This window comes from Sphaerodactylus townsendi, linkage group LG06, assembly GCF_021028975.2.
Source record: "Sphaerodactylus townsendi isolate TG3544 linkage group LG06, MPM_Stown_v2.3, whole genome shotgun sequence".
In the NCBI taxonomy this organism is placed as follows: domain Eukaryota; kingdom Metazoa; phylum Chordata; class Lepidosauria; order Squamata; family Sphaerodactylidae; genus Sphaerodactylus; species Sphaerodactylus townsendi.
Window position 1 is genome coordinate 26,905,938 of NC_059430.1, and position 25,598 is coordinate 26,931,535.

Genomic DNA, 25,598 nt, shown 5'->3' on the forward strand with positions numbered 1-25,598 from the left:
GTTTATTACCCATCCAGACTCATGCATGCATTTATATGAACTGCAAGGTTTATGATAAATTACTGGCAGGTGGGTGAAGATGATACCCTAACAATGCGAAACTACAAAAACTTAGAAGAGCCTCCTTCAATTTAAACGTTTGATGACACCCAGTATAATTCTCCAGCTTATCCTGTTTTGTATCCTCCAGTAAGGCTCCTAGAAGTAAAATACTACAAGAACTAAGGTCCTTGTGTTTCTAAATGTCTAAACACATTCAAGATCCATGCCTTAATATTCTATGAATTTCTGCTGCCTTCTCCATACTGAATAGAAACAAGTTCCATGACAATCCATATGGCTTCTCTGTAAGTCTTTGTTTTATGTCACACATTTAAGTAAATACCAGCTGTTCTGTACAGGATGTTAAAATGAATCTAATTAAAATGAAGTATAGGCAAAGTTGCCATAAATCTGACATTTTCCCCCAGTGCTGTCCCCAAAAGAGATGTTTAAATTATTCATTCTAAAATCGTTCTACAAAGAACAGAGGAGCAGTCATATAGCACAAAATGACTTGGCTTTATTGTTTTTCTTTAATATCCTCAGACAAAGCTTTTCATTTGAGCCTTCTCAGTCATTCCTCATTCACTTGGCACAAGGGACCCACGTTTGCTTGGAAAAGGGGCCAGTCCTTCAAACTGACAAACAAGGTGGATTGGCCATTATGGCCACCAGGAAAAATCCCCATGGGGAACAATGTTCACAAGTTTAGACTAAGTTCACAAATTACCTTTGTGTATTTGTTTGTTTTTTGCCCTCAATTTACGACGACCTTGTGGGGTTTTCAAGGCAAGAGACATTCAGAGGTGGTTTGTCATTGCCTACCTCTGCATCACAACCTTGACTGATCCTACTTAGCAGTCCAGATCTGACAAGATCGGGCTAGCCTAAGCTATCTAGCTCAAGGCAGTACCTTACCTTTTTAAAATATAAAGGACTCTCTCTAAGTTGAACCTTCTATCACTACAACTTCACCTTTAATGATTATATGACAAAATATAGAACAAAGGAAGATTATAAATATTGGTTGTTTTAAATTGTTGTTGTTGGGGGGGAGGTGTGTGTGTATTGATTTTTAATCCCTATCTCGTCATCAGACTTTTGATGGTCTAGAAAAGTTTTTCTATGCCGCCCACGTGACAGACCCAAAAAACGGTGGATGGACACAATCCATGAAGACCTGCAGGCAAAGAACCTTACCCCAGAAGACACTCCAAATCGTGATCTTTGGAAGAGACAGTTACAAAACTGACCCTGCACATGCGAGATACCAGTTTGGAAAGAAGATTCAACTGAGAGACCAATCTAGAGGGGGGGAGGCAAATCCCCCACTGGAGGTGGAGTGGGCTTGTGCTGATGGGGGTGTGCACTCTACTGGTACAAGGGGTGCCCCCACCACCAGAGGGGCACTGCAGAACTCTACGGCACCAGCACCAAGAAGGTCAGGGAGCTGTAGTGCCCTGTCTGGCATGGAATTGTGCACCGATTGGGGAGGGGATGTTCCAGGGGCAGATCCAGGTGGTTGAGCTGACTGCAGGTGTAACCCCCATGCCCAGAATGGGTTGGCCCAGAATGGGTTGACCCAGTAAGGGGGTGGAGACTCAGGAGCAGCAGAAAGGCTGCAAGAGAACTCTTTGGAGAAGACAAGGGTACCAGACTCGGACCTTGATTTCTATAAGCCCTTAACACCTTGTTAAGGTAATTGCAATATTGTTGGGAACTACTGGGAAGGTAGTTGTTGTTTTTGCTATGTTGTAAATGTTGGAGTTTATTGTTTCAGGGTTTTCTTTTGTGGTTGTCATGGGTGAGAGTTCTCCTGGAGACCTTCATCATGTTGCAACCCGTTCATCAAGCCCTAGGAGTCTTCAGGAGCCAGCCAACTTGCAAAGAAGAATTTGGACTTGGCAATATCAGTAGACTGTAAATAGAAGGACTTGAAACGCAACCTGAACAGGACCTTGAATTGTAACGTTAAATGTTGATGTTTTAAAAGTGTTAATTGTAAAGAAAAGTAAACCATTTTGTTGTTTAAAAATTGTTGTTGCAACTCATTCCAAGTACTGCCCCACAGAACCCACAAGCTGAGGTTACACAGGCAGCTTGCACTGAGCTTTCAGCCTCTGGACAATGCCATGGCCAGCCCCGAACATGCACCATGATTTTCATGGTGCAAGTTCCTCTTCCCTGTGGGGTTTTCCAGGGGCAGGAGGATTTTGCAGTTTACCTCTTCCCCATGCTGCTGGGGAACCCAATAAAACAAGTATGCACACTCATTCTCATTCTACACAGGAAAGCATTCCTTTCTATAACGGCACCTTCCCTGCTTTCATTGATGCAAATTGGTCTATGATGTGACCAACATCAGTCTTTTTCTGTTTCTTCTCTTTCTACACTCAGCAGAACGAGATCACAAAGTTTGCCTTGACCCGTGGAGGTTCTCAGATACTAAAGCATTAGTTTTAGCTTTTGAATGATCTCTCACAGCTGCAATGGAAACTGTAATGATTAGTGCGACAAGCACACCTACACTTTCTATAATTCTTCAGGCTGGGAAACTTCATTGACTAGGCTTGTCAGATTTTCCTGCCTTTTTCCCTTCAAGGACTGAGCTGCTTCAGAAATGGTGGTGTTTGGTGACAAGAAGAACTTTCCCTCAGCCCTGTCCACACCCTGAAGGTTAAGGATGCCTGTTGACTTTTATTCCTTTCCAGGCACTCCTCCACAAAGGTAGAAATAAATACTTGAGACAGATTTAAACTTAAACAGTAACTCATATTTATTTAACAGGCAGGAGATGGTAAAGGGAGAATAACAACTTGGAGATAGATAAGGATGAGGTAAGCTAGGCAGGATACACACACACACACACACACACTTCATAAGTTTGGTACAGAAACTTATAGTTTTTGGTTTCTTCAGCACACCACTTAAGATTACTTTGTTCAGTTTAGCTTAGATATTAGTTTCATAGATGGTTCACCATTTGTACAGTTCCTTTGCTTCGATGTTCTGGCTTATGACTATTCACATACAGGGTCCTAACACTGGCTTGGTACTTTTTCACTGTGAAAGTTTCAGGTAAAACCCTGAAAAATAAAACAAACTCTCTACTGTGCATCATTGGTCACAGCAATGTAACCTGGGGGTGACTGTTGCATGGATCACTGTAGCCAGGTCAGAGCAGGATAGGTGAGGAGCCAGCTGCGTGGTCTGTCAGAGATTTAAAAAAAGACCATGCTTGCCATCTGTGTGACCTGGGCCTTATTCCGTGGTTGTTCGCCACCTGAGCTCTTATGGGAAGGGTGGGGTATAAATATGAAAATAAAATAAAAACATAGAGAGGCCTCTAGAGTCACACCCAGGCTTTTGACAGATGTGGCCGGCTGCAGTACTACACCGTCAAATTGTAGCAGTTGGAAACCCTCCACCACCCACCACGCTGACCCAGCTACAGGACCTCTGTCATTGATGGGTTTAATTTCAGTCTGCTGTTCTTCAACCATCCAGCCACAGCTTCCAGACACTGTACCAGAACAACTGGGGCGGCATCAGCACAACAAGCTCCGTGTCATCAGCATATTGACGATGATCCTGCTCAAAGGTCTGGACAAGCTGCACCAGGGGCTGCATATAGATGCTAAACAACATTGTGATCAATTTAGTTGTGATTGCTGACCTCCAAAATGTCAATGATATGCACACTTGATTGCGTTGTGTTTAATTAACATAATCAGTTAGATTTCAAAACACATATTATAGGAGTAAATATATATATAAATTTCTATCATTTAGAGGGTGCTTAACCCTCACCTCTCCATTCCAGGCCAAAGGAAATCACTTTATACATGTTAGACTCTAGGGCATAGTAGCAGTAGCCCGGGTGTTTGCTACATGGATATGCTATAAATAACTATTTTTAATTTGAAGCAGTCCTAACATTCTGAGCCTTGTACTGTACACTTTATACATGTGTATAGCAGAAGATTTATAAAGAAGACAAAAACGCAAGGATATTTGTACTAGTGACAAAGAATTCCACTTTATTTCAACGTTAGACTTCTTAGTTTTCCATTCTGATTTTATAAAAAAATTGGAGTGATTAACATATTACCTCTGCATCTAGAGCCTGCAGATTTGCTAATCTATAAGAACCAGACTGTGGAAATAGCAGGTGAACTATGTAGGCTGTGTTCCTATCCATGCTGCTGAGCAAACCGTTGGGACGAATCTCAGCTTCTATTTTTAACTGTACAGTCAGTTCCATATCCTCTGCTGAAACATGCCTGGAAAACAAAGCAGCATCATGAATTTTCAGCCTCACCTCACTGTCAGGGGAGAAACTGAATATGTAACGAGAGACATTGACATAAACACATAGCTTTTGATGTTATCAGAGGCTGAAGATGATTTTTTTTCTGAGGTAAAGACAGTTTGAAAATATGCTTATGGTGTTTGGACTTACACCTCTACAGTCTACTTCATTTTTTAGAGTTTTTATATTACTTCAGAAAACTGAAAACAACAACAACACAAACGGTATGACCAGAGACAGCAGTGGTCCAAGAGAAATGTGTGTATGAATACCATCAGAGATGTCTGCATCTGTCTTTTTATCCTGCTTTTTGACCCAAAATTTTACCTCAAAGCACCTTATGGCAACTCAAGGCACAATCAGAAACAAAAGATCATAATGGGATGTGTGTGTGTGTGTGTGTGTGCGCGCGCACATGTGTGTGTGCTAAAAGTAAAAGTGGGTCTAGGCCCGTGGTGGCAAACCTTTGGCACTCCAGATGTTATGGACTTCAATTCCCATCATCCCCTGCCAGCATGGCCAATTGGCTGTAGTCCATAACATTGTAGTTCATAACATCTGGAATGCCAAAGGTTCGCCATCACTGGAGGCATATGTGATAGTATCTAGCTGGATGTTCCTTCCCCTTGGTCTAGGATTGCCAGCTCCCTTGTGGACAGTGGTGGGGAAGGGGTGGAGGGTAAGGCTGCCAGATCCAGCTTGAGATATTCCTACACATTTGGGGATGGAGCCTAGGGACCTCAGTAGGGCACAATGCCATAGACGCCACTCTGTAAAGCAGGTGTGCCAAACTCACGGCCCTCCAGATGTTCATGAACGACAGTTCCCATCAGTCCCTCCCAACGTGAGCATTGGCTATACTGGCAAGGGCTTATGGGAATTGTAGTTCACAAGCAGCCGCTTTCTGGGGGTGGGGGTGGCTGATCTCCGGGTTGCAGCTATTACTACTGATCGATTCTCCAGGCTACAGAAATCAGCTCACTTTGGAGGTGGACTCTATACTCCATGGATGTCTCTCTCCTCCCCAAACCTCACCCTCTTCAGGTTTCACTCCCAAATCTCCAGGTATTTCCCAAACCAGAGCTGGCCACCCTAGCTGGTAACTATCCTGTCTCAGCAGCTCAACCGTGACCCCTGGGTGGCTACATCCAGTGGCACTGAATCCCACAGCCTAATCACTCACTGGAAGCAGAAGCCCTTTCTTTGGCACTTAATATGAACCCCTTGTTCTCTCTCCCCACCACCTCTGTGGGACCCGCCACCTCTCTTGCCGCCCTCGGAGTACGCGGGGGGGGGGGGAGAGAAATGGGGAGGAGGAAGAGGAGGAGGCGCTGCTGCCGCCGCTGCCACCATCTCCCCCATCTGTCCTCCTTCCCAGCCGCTGGGAGGGGTGTGGAGGGAGAGGCGGGAGCGGGAGGGAGAGCGAGAGCGACCGAGGCAGGAGAAAGCTGCCTCCGGAGGTGTCCGTCGTCGCCAGCCTTTCCCGCTGCGGTGATGCTCTCGGCGCCCTTCTTCTCCCTTCGGCCATCCCTCCCTCGCATCTTTTTTCTTGGGGACCAAGGAGACAGGCGGGCCGCCTTGTTTTCATCCCCCTCCAGCCCCGCGCACACAGAGGCTGCAGGTGGAGAGTTGAAAGACTGCAGTGCAACTGCCCTGGAGACATGGCGGACCTCTGAATAAGCAAAAAAAGGGGGGGAAAGCCCTCTTCTTTCTCCTCCTCCTCCTCGTCCTCCCCCCCGTCCCCAGCACCAGCAATGCCGGGTTGAGCCAGCAAGAAGCCGACCGAGGGAGAAATGGTGCATCAGCCTGCGAGGGTTTCTCCTGCCTCCCTCCCCGCCTCGCCTCTTCTTCGGGGTGCATCGCAGCCTCTCCTCTGGCCTTAAGCTTGGCGGCTTCTCAGGAGCATCCCAGGGAGGGCTGGCACCCCCCCGCCCCGGTGCCTGCATCCCTGCATCCCTCCCCTCCTGGCCATCTCTCCCTTGTTTTTTTCTCTGCCATTGCCTCCCCACCCCCACCCAGGGCTATGGCCGCAGAAGAGGTCTTGGAGACTGTGGATCGCTATAAGACCGAGATCGAGAGGCTGACCAAAGAGCTGACGGAAACCACCCACGAAAAGATCCAGGCGGCGGAGTATGGGCTGGTGGTCTTGGAGGAGAAGCTCACCCTCAAGCAGCAGTATGATGAGCTGGAGGTGGAATATGATGTCCTGAAACAGGAACTGGAGCAGCTGAGAGAGGTGAGTGGACAGTTTCCATCTGTCCTCCCCTCCAGCCCTTGCGTTGCCTTATTTCTCCTTGCAGGCCCTCTGCATGTAAAATTACAAATGGGGGAGAGCACCTCTTTAGTTGGGTCTTTGGAGTGGTGAACTTGACCGATAAGGGGAATACATGGGGGTAGGCCGAGCGTAGCATCCTGCAGATGTGCTATGCATGACGCTGTAATGGTGAGGTGTGATTTATCCCAGGGCTTAAGGATCAGCGCTGATTAGAGAAGATGCTTAAGACTGGATTATGGATGGGATCTTGTAAACCTGCTGCTGATTGAAATCCTAGCAACCTACAGGCTTGGCGTGTATAATGTTGAGGCATAACTTCTGCCTTTCACATGCAAATGGAGATATTTATTGCAATTATGATTGCACACATTGGCTCTCAGTCAGAAAGGAATATTTCAAAAGCGGCACCGTGGAAACGGAACCCTTTCAAAAATGTCACTTTTTAAATAATAGTGTAAATCTTAGTAAGCAGCTATGTTGAATATGGTGAAAGAGGTTGAGGTTATTTGCATGATGGTTTTTTTTTAAATTAACCTATTAGTGGCATCCACTGTCCTTTTATCACCGACCCTGAAAGATGTGATTTTGGCTACCAAGTTTGTCTGACATGAGAAATGTATTTATATATATTTTTTCAACCACTCACAGGTTCTTTTTATATCTAACCTTTCCTTGACACTGCCTTGTTTATTTTTTGATGAATACAAAGATTTACAGTCTGGTTATGCCTATCACTTTGTGTAAGGATGTGTTTGTATACTACATTATCCAATCAAATCAACTTCAGCATTCCAAAATATGTTTTGTGTTTTGTTCATGATGTCATAGTTAAATAAATTAGCAAAATGTATCTTAAAGAGGAATTGGTGAAATATAAAGCACAGACTCTAGCTGAATGTAAGCATTTTACAGATCCATTGATCTTGACACCTTAAAGGTCTTCCACTGAAATCAATGTGACTTCAAGATGTCTAGATTTTTGCTGGATCATTCTTAAGATACATTTTCTAGATGTGAAGCTTCATTGTTTCTCTTGCTTTATAAAACATCTTTGCCCCAATCAAACTTAATATAAACCCATCTTAAGCCTGCTTTTACTTTTTTTACTTCCTGAGAGTGCCATTCACTTTTGAATAAAATGTCATAAGTGCTGTTTGTATTTGCTTTGGGACACCTGGGTATTATTATTAACTGTGTTGCACCTATGAACATAAATAGGAAAATAGGACTTGTCTCCTTAGAAAACATCAGCTTTGTGAAAAGCATGTGGTAACAGAATAGTTTAGTTTTTTTCAGTGTTGATCTGATTTTGTTAGCTTTAATTAAAGCTTGACTTGGTCTTTTCCCTCAAAACTTAGTATTTGAGATAAGTGGTGAATTTCTGTGGACAGCAACTGCAGACGAAGGTATATGGCCGGGCAATGGGAGGATAATAATGCTGAGCTACAACCATTAAATATGTAAGCTGTTATTATAAAATAAAGGGTTGTTAGACAAAAATAGTAGAATCAGGCCAAGACAAGAGTTGCAAAGGCTTGTATTGTAGGATGTGATTAAAGGAGTGCAGTCATTGGACAAAGAGGTGAAAAGCAAGGCACTGTTCAGAGGCTTGACCTATACTAAGAGCAGGAAAGACCATTTGGTAGGTGTGCCTTAATGATGGGGTGACCTTGGGCATGAACAGGGAAGTGAGGAAAGAGCTAATTTAGGAACCGAGATATTACAACCTGAACATGGAAATGCACAGAAGCTGGAAAATGTATGTCTGTTTTGCTGGGAGAAGATATAAATACCAATAAGTTTGATAGAGATTGAATCCCCAAAGGCTAGCATACAGCTGAGAATCAATGACCTTCTCAGGATGTTTTCATTACACTGATGTTTTCCTTCAAAGGAACTTTGGGAGCTGTAATTTTTGCGAGGAATCACAGATAATTCTTAGTATTTTTACCCTGTGCTTTCATTGCAATTTCTAGTGCTTTTTGGGAAAGATTTAAATGACAATTAAATCATCTGAAAACCGATTTCAGTTGGAGTTGTGTTTGCTATGTTTAATCAGCCAGTTGGTTAGATTAATCAGTAAACATCTTTCAGATGTATTCAAAAGTGTCTCCAATTATTAGGCCGGATTTTTTAAAATGTAAAGATATACATTTTATAAATTCTTAACAAATTCACAGTTGTTCCATAAAGAAACCGAAACATACAAACAAATAACAACTAAGTTACAATTAATGAAATAAATGTTGATACCTAAAAACAGTACTATTACTAACAAACAACTAGGTAAATCATCAAAGAGAAATAATCAGTATCACAATTTATTCCAGCCAAACCAAGACACATTACATACCTTATATGTACATTGATATTCTAGCAACATTCTATGTTGTAAGCGTAGTATACTGTTTCCTAAAGCATTTCCTATATATTTCATATCAATGTTCTGACATGTAATTGTTCCCTTTAATTAATTGAAACCTTATTTATTCTTGCCAATTCATCAATTATAGCCTTAGCTGAGATTTCCACTTAGCTACTATAGGTATTCTAGCAATACATGATCTATTAAGGTTTTCTGTCTGAAATCTCAAATGTAAAGATTTGGAATGCAAGTACCATGGTGGATGAGACAGTCCCTTTTTTGTTTACAGCTGAGAATGGCTCTTCTAAGATCTTTCCAGCTGTGAATGTGATAAAATCAGATAAAATATATTTTTCCTTTGAAACAATTTCTTCATTGTATGCAAATGTATGTGGTTTTCATTGATTTAATTAAAGCTCATGTGATTAATCAATTGAGATTTATTTAGCCCATTAACAACTGTAGGAATAGTTAAACATATAACTAGAAACTGGTTTTGTGCCATTGCTATTGACATAATTTATCATGCAGAGAGCAAGATTGGATTGGGATGTGATTAATTTAAAATAGAGCTTTATCAGAAAATGCTATGGAGAAATGTTATTCTGCTTTTGAGCAGGGACCTGTAAATTTGCGAGGGAGGGATTTTGTTGGTCACCAGTATTAGAATTGCCACTTCCTCCAGCCATTTCTGTAACTTTAACTCATGTATGCCAACCTGAGATTCAAATGATTTCCTAAGCAAGGAGCTACAATTGTGGATAAACTTTCACCTGTGGAATTTCTATATGTGGATTCTAATCTGGAGAACTGGGTTTGATTCCCCATGCCTCCACCTGAGTAGCTGAGGCTTATCTGGTGAACCAGATGTGTTTCCACATTCCTACATTCCTCCTGGGTGTCCTTGGGTTAGTGAAAATATATATAGTGAGCCAGAGACAGTATCTTGTTAAAAGAAAGGAAAAGAACCTGTCTGGCTCTAGTGCGAAATATACAAATCTATTTTAATCTATTTTAATGAAAATAATTCAAACATCTACATACCAGAACAATAACTCTTAATCAACAACATATTATACACAACAACAGCAACAACTCAATGAACAATATACACACAGAGGATCCCAAATATAATAATATAATAATATAATATTAAGTCTCTGTAATGGAGTAAGAGATCCACTAATGACGCAGAAGGATACCAATGTCTGATGTTTTTAAAAACTCAACTTCCGTTGCTAGGTTTCATGTATATAAAGATGAACAGGATGTTGATAAAATCCTTGGCTGATGGTCAATGGAAAGTGGGAGTATTGACCCAGGGAAAGAACAATACTTTCGACAAATATGTCTTCTTCAGCCCCTTTAGGCACAATCGTTCTATCATAATAATAATGGTAGAAAAGATGAACAAAGAAATAATCCCACCACATAGACACAATGGCTAGTCACAGTTCTTCGGAACTCTCTTAGCCCCACCTATCTCACAAGGTGTCTGTGTGGGGAGAGGAAGGGAAAGGAGCTTGTTAGCCACTTTGAGTCTCCTTAGAGGAGAGAAAGGCGGGGTATAAATGCAAACTCCTCCTCCTTCTATAGAGAAGTCCTGCCCCCAAATGTGTCAGTTCCATTCATTGTACAAGTGTAAGATTGAAAACATTATTCTTCAGAGTTGTTTATTCTCACCTTCCTAAACTTCCATGATGGAGAGGCTTATCAGAGGTACACAGATGTACACACATTTGTGGTACACTGCTAATTAAAACATATGTCTGGAGTTTAGGTGTAGCTTTCCCCCACTCCTCATGTTCCCAATATAGTTAATCTTTATGAAAGCATAGCAGTCTAATCCAGGTATCCCAAATACTTCTGAAACTATATTAAGTCGAAGTTGTATATTACTTGTGACCCCATCTACCATATGATGGGTGTGTGGAAATCCATTGCCCCACTCCACAGAAAAAAAATGCAGTAAGGTCTTATTTCATTCCAACATTTTTGTTACCTATTTGTCTCATACACTTTTAGAGGATATGAGGGAAATCTAGGCAGCAGGTCCTGATGTATCCTCTCTGGCTTCCTGTATCCTCCCGCGAATTCAGATTTTTGCTTTGGAAATCCCTAGTTTAATCTAGTTATTTCAGATCTTTCGACACATCTTTATCTGTAAAGATGGTCAAACATTTTTGCTAATGGACATTATCTGAGCTTTGCACACATGAACTGGATTTATATTCTGGCTACCTGGGTTCATAGCAGTAATGCCCATAAACCCAAACAAAATCTGCGTATTCTAGGCTAACCTGATTTTGTCAAATCTTGGAAGTTAAATAGAGTTGGCCCTAGTCAGAATTTGTTTGGGACACCACCAGGAAGTAGGGGTTGTTATGTAGTCATGGTCAACCACCTCTGAATTTATCTTGTCTTGAAAACTTTATAAGTTGGCTGCAACTTGATGGCACAAAAAAGTGTTCTTCCTCCAAACCAGAAGAGATAATCTGCACTAACTCTTTGCAATAGGTTCTTATTTCTGTCTGTTTTTTGCTCAGTTTTCTTTTCCCTCCTCGCCCAATCTTATCTTTTACCCTCATTGATCTAGATTAATACATTGACAATCTTCGACAATACATTGATCTAGATCAGGGGTAGGGAACCTGCGGCTCTCCAGATGTTCAGGAACTACAATTCCCATCAGCCTCTGTCAGCATGGCCAATTGGCCATGCTGGTAGGGGCTGATGGGAATTGTAGTTCCTGAACATCTGGAGAGCCGCAGGTTCCCTACCCCTGATCTAGATTAAGCTCCTCTCCCATCCACTACTTCACTTTGGGTGCTCCATTCTTCGGTCTCAAGCATTCCCCTTCCTATACTTCTATCACCTCTTCTCTTTTTCTAAGTCTCTGCTGCTGCTGTGTCTCTTTCATAAGCTTTTCTGCCATCTCTGTCGCTGTGCTGGCAACTAAAATACCTTAGGCTCAGCGCAATCTACCCTATAGTACCTCAGATATTTTTATTTCTTGTTCCATCTGTCTATTGTAGTAGAGCGGTTCGATTAATTATCATCAAAGGCTTCACCACCTCCCAAAACTGTAGTGCATTAAAATATAAACAATAGTGAAAAGGAAGGCATAAATAGGATGTAGTAATCTATGACAATAACCCTATTTATTTCTTAATTTGTCATTTTGTACTATTATGTATTAAATGTGCCTTGTACCAACAGTCTTTTTTATGTATATCGTATTGGCGTTCGTTTTGGTGCTGATTTTTGGTTGGTTGTCATTTGGTGTTTTATGATGCTGACGTGGTGTCTGTTACAGAAAAATAGATATGGTAAGCAGTGGCCAAATAAAGAACCTGGCTGCCAGTAAGTAGGAAAAGCATTGTGTCTGCCACCTCAGTTTAAGAGCATTCTCTGGGAAGAAGTGAGGAACCATTTTATTACATTTATGTTTTCAAAGAACTGGACCAATTTGGAGGAAGGTGAAAAGACGGATACTGTTATAATGATCTTATAGCTTGTAATGTGCAATAGAAATTTGTAGCATTGGGAAGGGTTAACATGTTAAAATGAATGTAGGTTCTTCAACAATTAATAATATATGGCAGAAAATATCTCTCAAAAGGAATTTTATATAATAGAGTCCCAGATCTCAGAGATTTTGTCTAATTTCTTGGCCTGAATTATGTTGCTTGTATGAATTGCTGATCTATCTGAAAATGGAGAGGGGAAGATGGTAAGAAACTGTCCTTAGGGAACCCACAACTTTTCCCCTGGGAAGGACTCTACCATTCAACTTCTTTTTGTGGAATGTATAGTGAAATGACACTTCATCCTGCTTATGGGAGATGTTAGTGCTTTTGGGATAGTAACATTCATCATGGCAATCACTCCACCCCAGCATGCCAAGTAATCACTGAACTTCACTATAACACTTATGTCAAACTTCTGGGTTGATTAGGAATGGAAGTAAATGGCCACGAAAGATTGTGGGAAAGATAGAGGTGAGCCACAGTGCTGATTGGAACATGAATGAGTGATAGTGCAGTAATGGGGGTACCAGAAACACATTTTCAAAGTCTTAGAGCACATGAACTCATGAAGCTGTTTTATACTTAATTAGACCACTGGTCTATCAAGGTCAGTATTGTCTACTCAGTCTGTCAGTGGCTCTTTAGGGCAGTGATGGCGAACCTTTTTGAGACCAAGTGCCCAAATTGCAACCCAAAACCCACTTATTTATCGCAAAGTGCCAATCCGGCAGTTTAACCTGAATGCTGAAGTTTTAGTTTAGAAAAAACTGGTTGGCTCCCTCTTCCTTTGCCCCACCCGCTTGAGCAGGGGCCAGCCTGCTCTAGCCTCCAGCAAGTCCTGCGTGTACCACTCTGTGCCTCTCTAGCATCTCTGCCTCTTCTGTGCTGCCCCCCTCGGGCAGCAGCCACCCGGAGCACAGGCACCAGGCCCGCCAGCCGAGTCCTCCCTGCTCACCATGGTGCGCGCATGTCATGCTCAGTGGTCCAGGCCAGCCTAGATGTGTGTGTGTGTGTGTGGGGGGGTGATTTTCCGCACCCCACATGATGAATTTTTTGTGCGCGTGCCCACAGAGAGGGCTCCGAGTGCCACCTCTGGCACCCGTGCCATAGGTTTGCCATCACTGCTTTAGGGTCTCTGGCAGAGGTCTTTCACATTACTTACTGCCTGGTCCATTTAAGTGAAAATGCTGGGGACTGTTGCCAGACTGACTTATGGTGGACCAAAGGCCCCTGTTTTACGACAGACAGTGGCACCTCTACCACCTCAGCGAACCTTGGGATGCCCAGCAGCCATGCCAAAATAGAGAAGCTTGTTTTGGGCAGACCACAAGGAAAAAGAACTTGGTCTGGACTTGTCTCTCTCCAAAGCAACTTGCATAGTGCCCTCTCACAACCTTTCTGACAGGATTAAGTCTACACAAAAGATCTTGTATGGAGAGAGTTCCCATCTCCAGCCCTGGGCCACACGCACCGGAGAAGACAAAGGATGTATTAATGTGCCCCATATTGTACTATCTAATGTTTCTTCCTCTGATTAACACTTCAACGACCACCTTACTTTACATTATCATTGTTTCACAGCTGTAATCTTTTCAGCTGACTCCCTGGAGCACATCAGGCTGATGTCTAAAACCATTAGATTGATGACCCACCATTAAGGTTGATGTTTGTCTCCTGTCCTGCCTGGGAAGGGCAGGGAATCCCTTTTGTCCAGGGAGATTTAGGAGCACTCTGCGTAACCCTGAGGGTCAATTTTTTCCTACAAGAAGCCCACTTTCCCAATAGACAGTGTTCAGTATCCTGTCTGTGATACTGTTCCACAGAGCTAAGCATGGGCTGCTCAGTTCTGTTCATCGGACCATTCCGCTCCAGGATCAGGTGACTATAACTTCTATTGCCCCGCCCTATATTCCTTATACCTTATATTCTAGATCTATATCCTAGGACTGTGGGTGTGCTCTGCTGCTTTATTGTGTGCTTGCGTATCCTCATTTTTATTCCTTAACAAAAATAGTTGAAATGTTATCCACTATCCTGCGTGTTTCTAAACAAAAGCTGACTCTTGTATAAATAGGCATTCAAGAGCCCATGTTGCCTGGCCTTTTGCAAGTCAAGAGTCTGCTCCAGCTAATTTCCCCACACTAAAAGGGAGAGACTTCCTGCCACTTCAGGTGTCAGGACTGAACCTGGGACCTTCTGCATGCAGAGCAGAGGCTCTTCCACTGAGCCACAGCCTCCAGGACAGGGAGAGGCAATCTTTTTGGCCCAAGTACTGAAAATTAATGGGATCTCTAGCTTTGCAGGTGTTACTGTGCCAGCAAACAAAATGGGGAAGGCGACAACGTCATATTGGGTCAGACATGCTTGGAGCAAGTCAAAGTCCAGCAACACTGCTGGTATCTCGGGGCTTTGTGTTGGGTTTGACTGGTGGCTGTGCCAGCCTGGGAGACAATGGGCATAAGCCCATGGTGGCGAACCTTTGGCACTCCAGATGTTATGGACTACAATTCCCATCAGCCCCTGCCAGCATGGCCAATTGGCCATGCTGGCAGGGGCTGATGGAGATTGTAGTCATAACATCTGGAGTGCCAAAGGTTCGCCACCACTGGCATAAGCCATGCCTGTTGCATTCTTCCACACTGTTGACCCCAGCAGTGCTGTCAGTACCTTGGGCAGAGATCTGGCTCTGGATGACCTGCAGCTGGCTTGGCGTACTGCTGTTTCCATTCATATTGGGGTTGCCTGTACCTTGGTTTAGAAGAAGGTCAACTTCGTTCCAATTTAACGGTGAAAGTATATATTACATTTGTTTAGTGATCATTTAAAAACATTTTTTGTTTTCCAGCTTTCTCCTACTGAGAGAAAGAAAATGGAGTAGGGAGAGAAGGGTTTGGAAACCCCCCCACACACACACACACACCCCATTTTCATACCGAAAGAAAGCTACCCTGGGCTGCCTTTACCTCTACTGAGGAAAACTTGGTGATACCCTCCCCAGCAAAGGTAAAAGTGGTTAAAGAACTCTTCTTTCCCAGCTCTGTTTCTTAAAAAAAAACCCACACTCCAGGTAGCTGCATTTTGGTTAAGAAACAAATCTTTTAAAATAATCAGAGACTTAAATAAAACTTGCAGTTTCATTCTAATATTGAAAGGGAAAGGGAAAGGAGGCAGCCGATGTTAAGAGTGCAGGTAAGGCACTACCCAGTGGTGGCGAACCTTTGGCACTCCAGATGTCATAGACTACAATTCCCATTAGACCCTGCCAGCATGGCCAATTGGACATGCTCGCAGGGGCTGATGGGAATTGCAGTCCATGAGCATCTGGAGTGCCATAGGTTCGCCACCACTGTCCTAGTGGTTCTCCAGCTTTTCTCAGATATGTTTTGCTGAGAAGTTTTGGGAAGGATCAAATTAAAATTGGATGGCTGCTGTGTGGGGATGGGTGGGGGAGGAAATTTGAGTTTTCCGACTGACAGACAGACCAGCCATTTCCCTTTACCCTTTCCATGTGTGGTCATTTCCTAGCCCTGCCATTGTTTTATTTGTTTTTTAATGCTGGTTTTTGAATAGCTTCCCATTTTTCTTTAATTGAAAAAGGGAGAAGGCATGGTTGCTGCTGTGGAAGTGGGGCAGGGAAACTGCTTGGAAACCTTGTAATCATAATTTCATATTAAATAATGAAAATTCCAGAAGACCCTGTTTTTGTAAATATTGTAATTAATAATGAATGAAGCACACGAACATAGAGGTCAAGGATAAATGCAAGATTAACTTGTAGCATTATCAGTTATTGAAGTTTGAAGCTGAAGTTTGACAAATAGCTGGAAGAGTGGTTAGTTGTTTCAGTTCCATGTAGTTTTGTCTTTCATGATTTTTTGAGGATTAAGAGGCTGTATACACTATGGCACAACCTGCACTTTCCTGCAGATTTTTCTGCAGTTCAGCAATTGTCGTTTGCAGCTACATGAATGGATCTTTGAGAAATTTCAGGCTCATTTGAAAGATCCCTTGTATTCCCTTCTTCCATATATGCATAGCAGCCTAATTATCTACTCCCACTTTTGCGAAAAAACATAGTTTGCTATTTCATCCAAGCAAGCAGACTAGGATTCCAAACAAAGATTTGAACCATATTTTTTCTAGTTTTGATATAACAGAAATAATTTCTGGTTTTAATATAACAGAAATCAACAGAAGTGGGCAAAAAGCTAATTACCTCATCACCATGTGTCAGGAAAGGACTATGTGCAAATGGGCCCCAGTGACAAATCATGGTTACTGGTATCTCAGTTTTTTTAAAAAAAAGTGTAAGTCTGGATGAAGTCTTTGTGTAATGAGCAGCTTCGTATCTCCTCCCTCCCTTTAATTTTTTTTACCCTAAAAATTACAGTCACATTATGCTGCACAAGTCACAATGGATCACTTAGCACATAGTGCAAGCTGCAATTTAAGTAGTTATTTTAACTTTAATTTATGGTTCTCAGTTTGGCTGGAGAGGAGACTTCAAACCATAGATTTCTGGTTCAGATATAGCAACAAGTTATGACTGTGCTATTTTGGAAGATACTGATTGTCTTTTGAATCTGTGAGATAAAGAAGAAGGGGAAGGAAAGAGGAAGTGACTGGCCCATTATGCATGGAGCGCTTCCTGTTTCCTTGTTGACACACAAGAAGGGGCTCCATTGCCCCCACTTCTGGGTCACTCCCCCATCCAAGCTAAGAATGAAGATTGGTGGGGTTTTTTTTAGCCCTTTAAACATAAATACTCAGTATTCCTTACATCAGTATTATACAGGCTGTTGCCTTTCTATTTGTTTTTTAAGGGAAATGCTAACTGTTGATCTCTGCAAGAAGTGTATGTGCGTGTGTGATGGGGGAGATGGGTTGAAAAACAAAACAAAAATGGCAATCTTCATTCTTGGCTTGGATGGGGGAACGACTGGGAAGGAGCAAAACCCTGAAGTGTGAAGAAACATTGGGGTTTTCCCGCTCTTGCTAACTGCGGGGCTTCTGGGATCAGTGGCACCGTAAGTGTAAGCATGTCTGTACAGAAATCTCTGCCATGAAGGAAACATTCCTTTGCTGCAGGGCAGAACAGCAGTGAATAATTGGCCTCTGAATCCAGGGCAGGTTCCTGTACTGCCAGACTATAGTTTGGTCTTACACATAAGCTGAATCTGTTCCAAGAAGTCACCTACATTAGATAGATAGATACCTATCAATTGAAGAGCTATTTTTAAAGAGTTTTGAAACTCCAGTTTGTGGAATAGTCATTAACAGCTTATTATTTATTTATTATTTATTTATTTTTTAATCTTATATACCGCCCAACCCCCGAAGGGCTCTGGGCGGTGAACAACAAAAATTATAATTACATATAGATTTTAAATAAGTTAAGTTAAAATGCAGCAGATAATAACAACAATGCCTGCAACAATTCCTAATAGATACTCCCAGAGGGGAGAAAAAGAGTGGGGCCCATAGGTGGTAATGGCCCGAAAAACAGGAGGGTGAAAGGGGCACTCATATCAGCGGCTGGAGACTCCGAAAGCCTGGCGGAACAACTCCGTCTTGCAGGCCCTGCGGAACTCACCAAGATCCCCCAGGGCCCGGACAGCTGGAGGAAGAGTGTTCCACCAGGCAGGGGCCGGGGCTGTAAAAGTCCTGGCCCGCGTGGAGGCCAGCCGCGTCATTGAGGTTACCATCTTTGCAAACATGGCTCTAATCCTCAGTATTTAAAATGTACTGTGGGGGGAAAAAACTTGGATTAGAAAAACCCTTTTAAAACAAGCTGATTCTAAATAGGTTCGATCAATGTGATTGTCCTTCTGTAGATATTTGTGTAGTATTCACTACAATAGGGCATTGGAAAGTATACTTTAATAAGTACAGTCTACCTAACCTGAGTGTACTTTAACACCCATCATTTCATGTGTGGTTTCTACTGATGCCAACCGCCTGCAAAAGAAATGTCCTGTCCCTTCAATAGAAGCTTGCTGGAATGTTATTTATCAGGTAATTTACCGCCATGCCATGGAAAGCTTTATCTGCCCTTTCCATGCATTAAGCCTCTATTAAAAAGGACATTTTTTTCCAGGCCTGCTGACATATCAGTGAAAACTGCAACCTGACAAGGTCAAAAAAAGGTTGAAGCGAGAGTGAGTAATCCAGAGCAAGGGGATGTCATGCCTCAATACATTCTTAACTGGAGCCAGGTTTTGTGTACCTGATTATATATGGAAGACGATAGTGCAGGAGAGAGGCTACATGACAGCATGAAGGGGGGGATTTAAACAAGCTTGCATAACAAGCAAAGAAAATCAAAGGATTAGCTAACAAATTTACCTTGCAATCCTAAACAAATTTACCTTGCAATCCTAAACCTTTCTAAGCCCATTGATTTCAATAGAAGGGTGTAACTCTGTACTATTGTATTATATTTGAGTAACTTTATGTATAATTTTATTCTAAACTGTTTAAGAAGAAGAAGAAGAGTTTGGATTTATATCCCCCCTTTCTCTCCTGCAGGAGACTCAAAGGGGCTTACAATCTCCTTTCCCTTCCCCCCTCACAACAAACACCCTGTGAGGTAGGTGGGGCTGAGAGAGCTCCGAGAAGCTGTGACTTGCCCAAGGTCACCCAGCTGGCGTGTGTGGGAGTGTACAGGCTAATCTGAATTTCCCAGATAAGCCTCCGCAACTCAAGTGGCAGAGCAGGGAATCAAACCCGGTTCCTCCAGATCAGAGTGCACCTGCTCTTAGCCACTGCTCTTAGCCACTACGCCACTGCTGCTTTACTATACTGTATATACATATTTTAAATTTTCTTCCTGCTTTTACCCTTTCTGTCCCCTGAAAAGACAATCCTGAGGTTGGAGAGGCCCCAAAATGCTATGGAATGTGGTGCAGCAGGCAGTAGCTAGAAGGAGGAATCTGTGGAAGTTGAGGACTCACTTGTGCAGAAATTATTTTCACTTATGCAAAGGGCTCTTTGAGGACTTCCTTCTCATGCTTTTGAATTTGTTTCCTGCTTTGCCTCAGTGCAAAGAATATTCTCTGTGGTTACTGTTGCCATTTTCTCCATTATTTTGTGCATTTCCACCCACATTTAACTTAACTGCACTTGTACCCTGGGTGAAACAATTTATGATTTTATTACTTGGAATATTGCCCTTGTGCTGTCCAGGATACTGCTTTCTATCTACTTTTTGCCTTGTGCAGCAGACTTTAGGATCTGACTGAAAGAAATACCACCCATACTGACTTTTCTTTTTCCTGACAATTTTTTAAAATGCAAAAGCCTTCCTGGTTTATTTTATGTCTCGTCTATGCAGTTATACCTGGCCAAGGAACAAATGCCTAGTGGCATGGCATGGTTATAAGTGGCATGGTTATAAACCTTAGTAGCCCAATCCAGAGCAGTTTATGGAATTCCTATGTATGCAAGAGGTTCCCTGATGTTTTCAGATGAAGATTTAGATTAAACATTATTAAATTCTTCTAAACAACAAAAATGGAACAAAATCCTGTAGAAAAACGTACAGTAGGGGATCCATGTGAGGAACTGTCTTCCACACCAGAGTTAATGGAAAAGATCCTGTTGTGATTGAGGCCAGTTCTTTTAGAGAGCCAGCATGGTATAGTGCAGGGGTAGGGAACCTGCGGCTCGAGAGCCGCATGCGGCTCTTCTGCCCTTGCAATGTGGCTCCATGAGCCGAGCCGCCAGCCCCATCCTTGCCCGCCCTGCAGGCAGCAGGGCGGGCGCATCCATGCGCTTCTCAGAATGAGCGGAGTAAAAGGTAAAAAAACCCCCAATATATATAGTGTTATCTTTATTTTAAATGTCAAAAATTATTTGCGGCTCCAAGTGTTTTCTTTTCCCGTGGAAAACGGGTCCAAATGGCTCTTTGAGTGTTAAAGGTTCCCTACCCCATAGTGGCTAAGAACAGTGGACTGTAATCTGGAGAATTGGGGTTGATTCCCCACTCTTCCATATGAGCAGCAGACTCCAGTCTTGTGAACCAGATTTGTTCCCCCACTCCTACACATACAGGCTGAACTTGGGTCAGTCACAGTTCTCTCAGAACTCTCTCAGCCTCTTTTCCTCACAAGATGTCTGTTGTTGAGACAGGAAGGGAAGGAGTTTGTAAGCTGCATTGAGACTCCTTATGGTTGAGAAAAGTGGCCTACAAACTCTTATCTAGGTCATGAAATCTGTATAAATGCAAGTATTTTGTCCTTCCTTGTAGTTTGTCTTCTGAGTGGCTGAGGCAATACAGTTCTTATTGTCAGACTTTTGTCAGTGGTTCCAAGGGGCGGAGCAAGGGGGAACTCCACCTGGGGCGTGCGCCCTGTGTCCCTGCCACAGCGCTGTCTGCCCCTGCCTCGCCCTGGAATGCCCCTGGAACACCACACCCCTGGAACAGCCACACGCCCGGAGCATTGCGCCTCACCCAGCCCTGTTGGCACTACGCCTCTGTGAGATGTGCATCTAAGAATGAAAATATGCACTATGCAGCTAGCTTCAATCACAAGAAATTCCTCCATTGTGAACCTTCTCTGAGTGATATTTTCAAGTTATCTTAAACTGTGTTGCATAAAAGGAAGCAAAAAGAGTCTGTTTCAAGAGCAGTAGAAAGATCAGTGTTTCACTTCAGAATTACATAATTGAGCATTTGCATGGATAAAATAAGGTGTTTTGCCTCATGGGGACTGATTTGTATACTACAGTGGCAATGGGGCTTGTATTCCACCACCCTGCTCAACAAAGCTTGAAGTTTTCCACCAAACAAAGAAGATCTCCTCCTACTTAAGTGCCTTTTGAGGAAAGTTTCCAGCTTTGCTGAGTAGACTGGTAGGATACATGCCATTAGATTAGATTCAATTATAGATTTTTTAGCATTGTATGTTACTTTAGGGGGAGGAAAGGTGGCATGATATAGTCAAATTTTATCAGATCTTGAAAGTGAAGCAGTCAGTAATTGGATGGGAGACCACCAAGGAAGACTCTGCAGAGGAAGGCAATGGCACAATGACAAACCTGACGAACAATCTCTGCTTCTCACTTGTCTTGCTGAGGTTTCCATTAGTCAACTGTGGCGCACACGCACACACACACCTGTTTCCTCAGGAACTTTTGGACAAATACATAAAAATGAGTTAAATTTCATGTGAAATATCCTTATGAGGGGCAGGTCTCTCACTCTAGTGAGAGACCTCCTGGCCTGCCTCTTCCAGGCGTCTGCCACTGTTTGACCGGCCAGTGAGGAGAAAATGGGGGGCACTCTTCAGTTTTGCCCCTGTGTGATAACATTGTAACCTTGTCCCACTTCACCCCCCTCTTGTCAGGGAAACACCCTATCAACCAATGTTTTACTTCCTGCTCTCTCCCTCTGTAGCACACCATTGAGCCTGGCACCGGCCCTGCCTCCAACAAAGAGGCCAGCTGGGCCCCACGTGGCACACGCAGCAAGCCCACTGCTAAAAGGAAAGCCAGGAAGCCAGCCAGGCCCAGACAAGTGTGGGGGGCGATTTTCCACCCCATGTGACTGAACACCAGCCGCCCGGGGGACATATGACCCCATATGTCCCTGTGGAAGCTCCACCTCTGCCCTGGATCCATCACTTGCATGCTGGTATAACACTGACAAATTGTTTCAGCTCTGCAAATCTTCTCATCCTATCCTATCCTAGTTGAGTTCAACAGAGACATTGTATGATAGATTCAGATAACAGGTCTGCTTTTATATGATTTCTTTGTAGTAGACAACAGATTTGGGAGATATTACATAAATTATTTTATCAAAATGTCTCTTTTTATAAAACATCCATTGTGAGAAAAACGATCTAGCATCAACATTTGGAGGCCAATGGGGATAGGTTCATGAGTATGAGAGTGTATTCAGGCCCTAAGGAGGCTTATGCATTTATTTATAGGAGCATCATATCTTTGTGTGTTTCCTATTTTGCTTTTTGGTGTGATTGTCTGAGGACATGCTTATTCTTTACTTTTTTAAAAAATTACCAAACTATGCAGTCAATATATGTTTAAAGCCCTCTGGGGGTAGGGCGGTTTATTAAATCAAATTAATAATAATAATAAATAAATTAATAATAATAATAATAAAATTAATAATAATAATAATAATAAATTAATTAATTAATAAAAAGTAGAGGGACCTATATAAAATGTCTTAGTTTTGTTCTCTCCCCCCCCCCCCCCGCTCTCAGGATCTTGTATCCCAGTAAAACATTTTTGAGGGGGATAGCAGTGGGATATAATAGCTGCATCAAAAGCACATATGCTCCTTTGGATGTTTAGAATCATTGCTGGTTCACACTGGCGTAATGCCCATTGGGCAAGGTGGGCAGCTGCCCAGGGCATCACCTGGGGGGGGGGCATCAAAATGCTGGGTTCGTTTTTGGGTATTTTAGTGGTTTTCCATTTTTGGCCTGCAGGGGGTGCAGTTTTTAGGCTAGTGGCACCAAAGTTATGGACTCCCAAAGGGGATGCCCCTATCCCCATTGTTTCCAATGGGAGCTAATAGGAGATGGGGCTACAGTTTTGAGGGTCCATAACTTTGGCCCCCCTGAACCAAACTGCACCAAACTTGGCGGGTATCATTAGGGCAGTCTCCTGATGAGACCCTGAAAGTTTTGAGACTGTGCCTTCAGAAATGTGCCCCCCACAGCCTGCAACCCCCATTGACAGCAATGCAGAAAAATCAATGCAGAACAAAGATTCTTGGGCAAATTTCTAGGATGCTCCTGCAAGGGGTGCATTTTTGGATATATTGGCACCAAAATTTCAGGGTATCATCTGGAGATGATGGCACCCCCCAAGGTTTGGTGCAGTTTGGTTCAGGGGGGCCAAAGTTATGGCCCCTCAAAACTGTAGCCCCCATCCATAACTTTGGACTCCCTGAACCAAACCTCACCAAACTTGGGGGGTAGCATAAGGACAGTCTCCTGATGATATGCTGAAATTTTGGTGCCACTAGCCTAAAAACTGCGCCCCCTGCAGACACCAATGTCCTGGTGCAAAAATGTTTTTGGTTGTGGTGGAGTGGCTGCCCATGGGGGGGGAGGGGCATCCAACTCAGGTTTTGCCCAGGGCTACAGTTTGCCCAGGGCTGCCTCGTTACGCCCCTGCTGGTTCATCTGCACTGCATGCAAAAATCAGAAATGTGAGAGCTCAGAATGCTTTAAAGAATTTCAGCTGATTGCGCCCCCCCCCCCCGTCTCCTGTGGCCTTTGTGAAGAGAAAATGCAGATTTGCAAGTTCGGGGTGGATTATGAATTTGAGAGCATCTCAGAAGCTGGGAGGGGGAGCAGCAGCAGCAGAGGATGGGGGAGAGCCAGAGGGAGTGAGTCAGCACCGTCATGGCTGTTGCCGAAGCAATGCCTAATGCAGGAAGCCTGAACAATGGCTGACATCAATAGGGATCTCAAACAGGAAGGGCTTATGGTGATAAAACACACCAGAGTAATCGCTGATTTATAAAAAGAAAATGCACTGTAAGTTACAGCACTGGAGAGAGCATGTGCCGGTCAGTCTGTCACAGTTTGTTGCAGAAGACATGCTGTTTAAAATATGCGAACACCTGTTTCAAATGCATGCAGGATTGCTCTTTGTACACATATATATGCCAAGATCTTCTGTAGGAAGCTTTCAAGCACTTTCCTTTAGGGAAAGTTCGCACACATCATTTAACAAAACTGCATATTAAGAAGGTTTTTGCTACAGATAATAGTGACCAAAGGGCTATAGGATTTCAGCTTTTGGTGTATAGAGAAGTATGAATTTAACTTCTATGTGCAACAGAAATGAAGTTGCTCTAAACTAGCTCAGCTAAGGTTGGAAAATCAAGAGAATTAGATAAGTTATTTTCAAGCAGTATTTAATCTGAATCTAATTAATTCTAAATCTTGCCTGTTGTTTTTTTTCTTGAAATTATTTTGTTTTATTAGATTTATATCCCATCCTTTCCTGACTATTTGGTATTCCTTCAATTTTGTATTCCTTTGATGGGGTAGTCTAGAAAGGTTGGGGCTGCAGAAATTTGGGGCACAGCAATTCAAGGGGTCACAGAGGTGGAGTTAGCCAGCACTGGCCCAATTGTGGCGGCACTGGTCTGTTTCCTATGGACATTCTGCAGGTGGCCCTCAACAAAGCACAGATAGCATAGTGAAATGTGCTGAAGTCCATAGCAACCATAGCAACCCACCAATCATGAAATGGCATCCAGTGTTGCCTCTGTGAGTGGCGCATAGAGATGCAGTCGATTAAGACCCTTGACACCACCACCTTCCCCTGGAAAACAAGCAGGCAGGGAAGGAAGGAAGACCCAGCAACCTTTCCCCAACAGAGGCATGTGATTTGACAGTTCCTCCCCACCAGACAGGCTGCAAACCTGTTTCCCATCAAAGGCTGATCAGCTGCAAATGTTCTGCCTGCATGAAACTCTCCTGCTCTAAAACATATATTCTCTTCCCCTGAAAAACTGCGGTAAAGGGTGGGGAATAAATTCAAATAAATAAATATTCTCATGATCGTGTGAAGGAGCAGCCTTTAGGCAAAGTTGCAGGTGGGTGGGTAGAGGTGGAGTCGGGGGAGGTGGGGCAGGAAGGGGCATGGTCAGTCACAAACAAATGGATAGGGACCAAGTTGTTGAATACCGTAACAAGGCAGTGTGCTATACGCCCAGTGCAGGGCTGCTGGCATCTCCCCCACTCCCATATACGCAGCTCTCCTGTGTACTCTTTCCTGGGAGTATTCCCCATTGGCCATGGTGCTGGGAGGGGCTCAGACTGCCCCATATTCACACTTCTGGCTTTGTCTGTGAAGGCTGGTGTTGTGGAAGTGGTGCCTGGCCTTGTGCGAGGAGAAAGGGAAAGGCAGATGGTGATACCAGGGCAGCAGGATTTCCATCTTCTATGTTTGCCCCTTTGAAGTAAGCCTCTGGACATGGGGTACCTAATTTAGGGTCTGCTGTTGTTACCCACAGAGTGTGGATAGTGAGATATGTTAGCCACAAGAGTATGGACAGTGAGATATGTTAGCCACAGCTGTTGT

At 43.2% G+C, this 25,598-nt stretch overlaps 1 protein-coding gene across 8 annotated transcripts in view; it reads left to right on the forward strand.

Annotated features, from left to right (window-relative positions):
- Positions 1 to 5,740: 5,740 nt before the first annotated feature.
- BICD1 (BICD cargo adaptor 1) overlaps positions 5,741 to 25,598 on the forward strand; it is a 105,729-nt gene continuing 85,871 nt past the window's right edge. For all 8 annotated transcript variants that reach the window (XM_048499378.1, XM_048499380.1, XM_048499382.1 and 5 more), the window contains exon 1: positions 5,741 to 6,590. In XM_048499378.1, the coding sequence (XP_048355335.1) occupies positions 6,378 to 6,590 (213 nt within the window). In that variant the 5' untranslated portion in view covers positions 5,741 to 6,377. The remainder of the gene's footprint in view (positions 6,591 to 25,598) is intronic.